The following is a 7546-nucleotide window of genomic DNA, read 5'->3' as shown; positions in this document are numbered from 1 at the left end:
AGAACACAGCACAAGTATGTGTGGATGAGCACTCCCTGTGCCTGGTGCACTGCAGCTACAGTGCACATGGGAGTGCGCAGCTGCGTCACCGTGACTGCACTAGGTAACCCAGAGTGGGCGTATTCCCCAGACTCCCTGGTAAATCACTGCTACTAACTGCGTGCCACTTGTTGCCTTATTTATGAGTCGGGAGTGGGAAGATAACAACTGGTTCAGGTGACCTCCATGGATGATGAGGGGTGAAGAGTTGACAGCACAGTGGAGCGATAGTTTGTGGGTAACTCCAGAGTTGACATATATCGCTCTAAACTGGCCAGATGGTTTCAGCAGCAAACAAGCCCTGCCTGTGATGAATTTGTAACCAGGAGTTACAAACAAGGACAGAGGTTGTTGTGGAGGGTAGTGAGGAGCTCCCACCACCTCTTATGTGTGGTGTAGACGACACAAACGTCTCATGACTCAAGGTGAAGCTCTGCAGTGTCCTGCAGCAAGGGGCAGGCCGAGCAGCCTGCCTTTGGGATGTCCAGGTCATCTTAAGGTGGTTTTGAAAGGCGTTATGTTTTCCTGCGGTTGCTATGCGGGGAAGTGGGGACAGATCAGAAGTCCTCACTCAGGGTCCAGGGAGGCAGCGTAGAATTGCAGCCAGACTGAGGAAGGGACCGTGCAGGGACTGTGACTTCCCATGACGTGAGCTAGTGCCGCCCAAGGGGTGCTGACTGATGGGTCTGGCTGCTCTCTGCTATCTGCACGCTTGTTTTTCTTACTTGTTTCACTTCTTATCATCACCTAAGAAGCTAGAACAAAATATATATTTTAGTCTTTCTTATAAATGAGCAGATTTCTGATTAGTGTATTTTCCTAAGTGATTAGCGCTCATATTGACAGTATCTCACTCAATAATGATGATTTCAATCAAATCAGAAGTCAGAAAGGAAGTGAATAGGTGATAAATTAAGGAACCACTAAAAAAATATTTGGTTTGGTACATTTTTGGCTATCAGTTGCATAACTATTACCTTTAAAAACTTTTTAAAAGATTTCTAACTTTTAAAACATTTTGGTGATCTGGAAGTTATTTGACCACTGCTGGAAATGGCATTGAACAGCTGCAGAAATTGTGCATGTAATTCATTCATTGCAAAACTAAAATGATTTCCTTATCGTGTATAGCATATTTGGTTGGGTTTTTTTTTTTTGTAATCTAATTAGCACTGTAGATCTGAAAAAAATAGACTTTCTGTACTTTGACTCTATGTTTGTTTACCTTGTGCTTTTATAAGGAATTTTGCTCTCACAAGTGTTTATTTTTTAGCAGAAAGACCTTCCGGGCCACTTTGCTGCTGGGGCCCATGGGCACGTGGCACAACAATTTTTCTTGAGGAAGGGGCTTCCCTGAGCCCCTGAAGAAGGAAGCAGCCGCTTCACTTTGCTCTAAGACTGCAACAAAACCCAGACCAGTAAAACAAACCGTGCTCTCTTCTTTAGGGGAAATCCCTGATCTCTTCCCTGACGATGAAGTTGAAAACATCATCAACAGTGTGAGGAATGAAGTCAAAGGCCGGGGGCTGGTGGACTCCAGGGATACTTGCTGGAAGTTTTTTATAGACCGTGTTCGACGACAGCTGAAGGTGAGACAGAGGCTGGGGGAGTTTGGGTCCTCACCATTGACCTTGGTGCAGGGGCATGGGGTAGAGATGCTTTGAGCTACCTTGTGGGGAGGTCAGACTGCAGCCTGAAAGGCTTTTCTGCCTGTTCATGATATGAGCTGTGATTCTTTCAACAAGTAGTACTAAAGCATAGGAAATACTGTCTGTTGTCATCACTTCTCGGGCTTTAGAAAGCACTATGGGAGTTGGAAATTTTCTCGTTCAAGAACTGAGCGGGACCAGCCTTTCCATTTTCAAAGCCATGCACAGGGGTTTAACTGGGGTGCATTAGGAGTAGGTTGTGTTGCTTGGAAAAGTTGCACAGGGGATCAGTCTTCATGTTGTTGATAATCCATAACCAGAAGAATTAAAAAAACATTATCTTAAGAGCAGAGTGCTGGAAACTGAATGGGACACAAAATGTTTACAGGTTTTCTTCCACTGCAGCCCATATTCCAGCATAGAAAGGACTTATAAATATGTCCTAAGATCCCAAAACAGTTTCCGACTTCCCAGGTATGCCCAGCACGTGGAGAAAGTACACTGCAAGGAGTTAGACTCTTCCAGAAGGTATTTACCCATCTGTAGGACTGCACAGTGCTGCGGTCCCAGAGCAGGGTGGTAGGGTGGGCAATGAGTGAAGACTTGATCTTTGCTTAATGAAAGCATATCCTTCTTCTTACTCACTGCTTGGTTTGTGCTGGTGGGACATGTTCACTGAGGTAGGGTGGCCTGTTCCCTTTTTGATGTAGGTAGGTACATGTTTAGGATGGGGAACAGCTGGAGGGTTGATTTTTGAGGGAAAATTTGGGGACTGTGCCACAGTACAGACATCCAAGGAGAGGGGATCCAGTCCTCCTCTCTCCTCCTCTCCCAGTGTAGAGGGGAATTTCTGATGAGCACTGATGCTGTTTTGTAGTTCTTCTAGCACCTTGGTTGTTTTCTGCTTGGTGTCCCTCCCTAGACATATTCCTGTTAGCTATTGAGGTACACTGGAAGGGCAGCGTGAATGTGATTTACCTGAGGCTGATCCCTTTTCCTTGTCTGCCCTTCTCCTTAATGGCGTGTTAGAGCAGATGGATGGGGTCAGCCAGGAAGTGCTTTTTATTCTCCCCAGCATTTTGTGACAGCATTGTGCGCTGTGCAGAAAGCTGATCAATCCATTCCTGGTCCAGGGCATGCTGGACCTCAGAGCAGCACAGGAGTGGGGCTTGGCCCAAGAGAGCATGAGCACCAATACACCTTCTGCCTCAGGGTCTTGAGAGAGAGTAGTGTAGGTGCAGAAGGCTTTTGTACATGAATAGCTTTCTGAAGCTTGCCTAGCCCTGAGACAGCAACATAGAGGTGCCCGAGGCTTATGCTTGAAGGATTTCTACGTGTCTATCCCCTGCGTGTGAGCATGCAGTGGCCATGTCAGAGGAGCAGAAGCCCTGAGTTCACCTGCCTCTTCTGAAATGGAAACGAAAGTTTTGTTACAGGCTGGTTTTTGCAGCTTCTAAAAATCAGATCTTAGCTCATAGTGGAGGTGGTGACACCTTAGAGAGACATCTGAGCTGACAGCAGCCTGCCCCTCAGCGAAGAGGAAAGGTACTTTGCCTTGTCCTGGCTTTACACCCTGGGCGAGGAGTTTCCTTTTGGAAAAGGGAGACCTTGTGCCTTCCTGAGAGGAGCTGAGCAGGCTGGCTGTGGGCGGAAGGAGGCTCCCAGCCTGCAGGGAAAGGCAGGTGGACGAGGGAAGGGTGCTGAAGACTGGAGGAAGGAAAAATGGTGCAGGGCTGGGAGGATGCTGAGCAGGGGAGTAACAGCCCCTTGACCAGGCCCCAGGGTAATGCGAAGAGAGATTTCCCAGAGACCCATGAACACTGCACGATTTGCTGCAACTCAGAAACTTTTAGCAGCTGTTGGACTGAAATAAAAGCCTGAAAAGCAAAGGACCTGCTGCACAAAAATGCAATGAGCAGCGAAAATGCATTCCCAAATGCTTTTATTTCCATTCTGCTTTGTTTTGAGATTTCTCTATTTTAAAAAAAAATTCTCATTCTGGTAAAAGCAGATTTTGAGTTTGAGCCACCTCAACCCTTTTCAATGCTGGCATTTGGGGAAACAATCCAGGCAGGCCTGTGGTCCTGCCAGGAGAATTTAGATCCATTCACTTTAATTCCTGGTTGCACCACTTGAATCTGGATGCCAGTTCCCTGCCAGGTGAACCTTTGTGTCACTGCTGAAGCAGGGAAGAGTGGTTATATTAAACCCCGCCTGCAGCCTTGAAAGTGTGCCAGGCTTCTGCTTTTGACCATTGCAATGCTTAACACCACTGCTTGTCTTTATTGCAGAGGAAAAATATGTCTACTGCTAGATTATGCCTTTTCCAGGCCAGGCTTGCCGGCCTGAAGTGCAAATGCTCAAGGGTTGAGGTGGCTGTACTCTTCGCTGGTGGCACGAGATCTTCCTTTGGAAGTGGCTGGAAGAGCCCAGGCCGGGCTGTGTGGCTGGAGCCCATTGCCTGCTCCCGGCCGTGTCTTCTCACTTTCTTCTGCCTTGGGCTCTGCAGGTTGTGCTGTGTTTTTCTCCCGTTGGTAGCAAGCTGCGCGTCTGCAGCAGGAGGTTCCCCGCCATCATCAGCTGCGCGGCCATAGACTGGTTCCAGGAGTGGCCGCGGGAGGCTCTCGAGTCTGTCAGCCTTCGCTTTCTGCAAGAAACAGAGACCGTGGAGGTGAGCACCTCACCCACCGGCATCTGGGGGTGCCCGAGCCGTGCCTGGGTTTGAGTTCCTCTGCAGGGTGCAGGCGCTGGCCACCCCTGGCTGCATGGTGCTGGTGGCAGCCAGGTGTGACCTCATCCCTCCATTCAGTGCAAGCAATGCGTCACTCAATGGGGACAGTATTGCAGGGAGGGTTTGCTCGTCTTTATTGCCCTCCAACACTTATCCAGGACATCTGGGTGACTGTTCGGAGAGGAATTGCTGATAGCGCTGTAGTGCATTAAACTTAATCAAACCATGCTTGAAATACGGCCCAGGTTTTTCAGAGAGGGACATGGACCTTAGCAGAAGTATGGCCATGGGCACCACGCTCGTGTTTGTACACTGATAGTATTGCCAGTGAAATGACTGCTTTGCTAGCAAGGGAGGCAGCTTACAAATCAGTGCAGAAAGTAACCTACTGCTTATGATTATTGCAGGGAACATACGCTTTTCTCTCCATATGCGTGTCTGAGCATCTGTAATTCTCAAGGGCAAAAATATGTCAAGTTCTCATTGATGACAACCTGCTACTAGACTAAAAGAGATTCAGTTCTGTTTATTCAGTTTTTCTGGGCAGGATTTTGGAAGAATAAAGTCTACAATGTTTCTTTTTATGAGTGTGCACTTTCCCCATTTGTACAGAAGAAAAGCCCAAATTTATACTTAAAACATTATTTTATAGAGCTGAATGCTAGAAAAATTGCTTGGAATAAGATAAAGTATGAGATAAAGAGGTGTAAAAAGATGTATAAAGTACGTGAACAAAGTTACTTTAGAGATAACAAATGAAAAGGGATCAACTTAGATGTTACACCCTGGATTTTGCTGCGACAGAATAAAAAGTTAATAAATTTCTTTATATACAGCACAGGTCTGTGCTATATATAGTTGTTCTGTTTAAAATATTTTCTCCTTGTCTTCTCATCTTACTTTTAGGATTCAGTGAAAGATTCAATAAGCAAATTCATGGCCTACGTCCACACAAGTGTCAATGAGATATCCCGATTGTATCTGAGCAATGAGCGACGGTATAACTACACCACTCCAAAGTCATTCCTTGAGCAAATCAAACTCTATCAGAATTTGCTATTGAAAAAGGGCAAGGATTTAAAAGCAAAAATGGAGCGACTGGAAAATGGCCTGGAGAAGCTCAACAGCACATCTGCACAGGTAAGCAAACCCTTTGGGGTTAAAAGCTGATGTTTCCCTTGTTTCTCTGTTAAGAGACATCTCTGCATCCTGGTTCAAAGGAGAACTTTACAGACTGAAACTGTGCAGGGTGTAAAATTTGTGCTAGATCCTGGCTCTAGTCTGGCTTGGACTGGGTTCCTGGAGGAGCAGAAGTTATATTCTGTTCTGGAAAGGAGAAAGGAAGAGATGTGTGTCCAGTCTCTGCTGTTTAGGTGGTGCTAATCCCAAATGAAAGATCACAGTAGGTAAAATGAGAAAGGGAGACAGTTGGCTGTGTACATCTTCTTTTAATGGTTATATTTCAGCTGTAGTGACAAAATAGCTTATAAAATACAGGAAGATCAGTGATTTTTGGAGTTGCATCCAGGAAATCTACAATAACTTCAACAAGAATCCCGTCTTTCAAACTAAATAGAGCATCCTTGTAAAATAAGGCTGATGTTCATTTTCTTTGCATTATGCTATCCATCTTTAAGGAAAACTAATGCATGTCTGAAATGTAGATCAGCTGTCCCAAAATCACCCTGCTAAAAAGCGGCACTGGCACTCTTCTGTGGTAATGACTAGATGTCATTCTGAGTATTTCACAAACCTCTCTGTAGTGACTCAAACTGCCTTTCAGAGCTTTGCTGTCTACATCTGTTGCTAAACTCACGTTTTTCTCTCCATTTCATATTCTGTTAACTCTTACAAATGTTCACTTACAAACTTCTACTGTGGCAAATGGGCCTCTCTTGAAGCTGCTCCAAAGAAATGCAGGGGGTTGATGTGAATGAAGGACTAGCAGGTTCAACCCCTTCCATATATATGCTCTGGATAACGCTGGTGGCATAAATCATGTCTGTCACGCTCAACAGGATACACGTCTTACTGGAGGGTGATGTATGGGCTTTATTAGTGCCTCTCAACTCTTATAGGCTACATCTCACTTCAAACAGTTGCTTTCTTCATGGTGCAGGACAGGTCCTTGAGGACACAGGAGGAGAGTGGGCATGTTTCATGTCCCCTTTGCAGGTTTTAGCATCTCCTTGGTAAGAATGCAGCTGAGGTTGAACAGCCAGTAGCAGAGAGCACCCATCAGAACCAGTGACGCCAACCAGAGCAATAAGCACATGCCCTCGCTGCAAAGCAGACCTTACATCTACCTTAGCTATGGAGGCAAATAGTTTTGCTGACCTGTGGGGTGCTGTTGTTTTTGATGATGCCCCAGTGGTGGACAACATGGGTTAGGTCTATTTTTTATTGGGAGCAACTAATATGAAACTAACCTTTTGAGAGGAAACAAGTCCCTGTTGTGTTGGTCAAACGTGGGGACCCTTCTGTATTCTTCAGGCATATATTCATATGGGTGTTACATTGGCAAGAATTCTCTGACCAGCTACAAACCAGGTGCTGAGCAGTGGTGGAGGACTGGGGAGGACATGGGAAGCCACAGCACCTGTGGGTCTTGTAGGTTTTGCTATTGCAAGAAGGGTAAAGGAGAGCAAAGTTCATATCTGGTTGGAGTAAGGCTGGGGCGAGAAGCTCCTGTTTGTGAAGCTGATTAAGATGCAGAGAAGTGAGGACAAATATGTCAAATTTGAATCTAAAATTAGCACTGGGGGCCTAAAATTAAACACCTAAATTATCAGATGTGTGCAATAGTCAAAACTGCTGTTGATTTGAAACTGGAGTGTGGATATTTAGCGGTATCGGAAATCATACCAGAACATTCAGTCTTGAATATGGATTTGAAATTCTGAACTTTACATTCACCCATGGAAATGGTTGGTCTTGGTGCTGAGGAAGTGACAAGTCTTCTGTCTCACTCAGGTGTGTCATCTCCAGGTTTTGTTCATGCGATTCATTTTGTGTTCATTGCTTGGAAGCAATACGCTGTGTTTTTTTTATTTTCAAAGCGAAGGAGGAAGATTTTGATACCTGGGTATGACCTGGTTGTTCCTTAGGTCTGAGGACTAGTGCTCCC

General features: G+C 45.6%; 1 protein-coding gene across 1 annotated transcript in view; it reads left to right on the top strand.

Moving 5' to 3' along the window:
• DNAH9 (dynein, axonemal, heavy chain 9) overlaps positions 1 to 7546 on the top strand; it is a 212133-nt gene that overhangs the window by 90464 nt on the left and 114123 nt on the right. Inside the window, exons 46-48 of the mRNA XM_009334073.1 lie at positions 1486 to 1628; positions 4198 to 4359; positions 5326 to 5559. Coding sequence (XP_009332348.1) covers positions 1486 to 1628; positions 4198 to 4359; positions 5326 to 5559 — 539 coding nt within the window. The remainder of the gene's footprint in view (positions 1 to 1485; positions 1629 to 4197; positions 4360 to 5325; positions 5560 to 7546) is intronic.

This window comes from Pygoscelis adeliae, unplaced genomic scaffold (assembly GCF_000699105.1).
Source record: "Pygoscelis adeliae isolate BGI_AS28 unplaced genomic scaffold, ASM69910v1 Scaffold11, whole genome shotgun sequence".
Lineage (NCBI taxonomy): Eukaryota > Metazoa > Chordata > Aves > Sphenisciformes > Spheniscidae > Pygoscelis > Pygoscelis adeliae.
The sequence above is the reverse complement of the archived record's forward strand: the minus strand, read 5'-3'. Positions and strand labels throughout refer to the sequence as shown.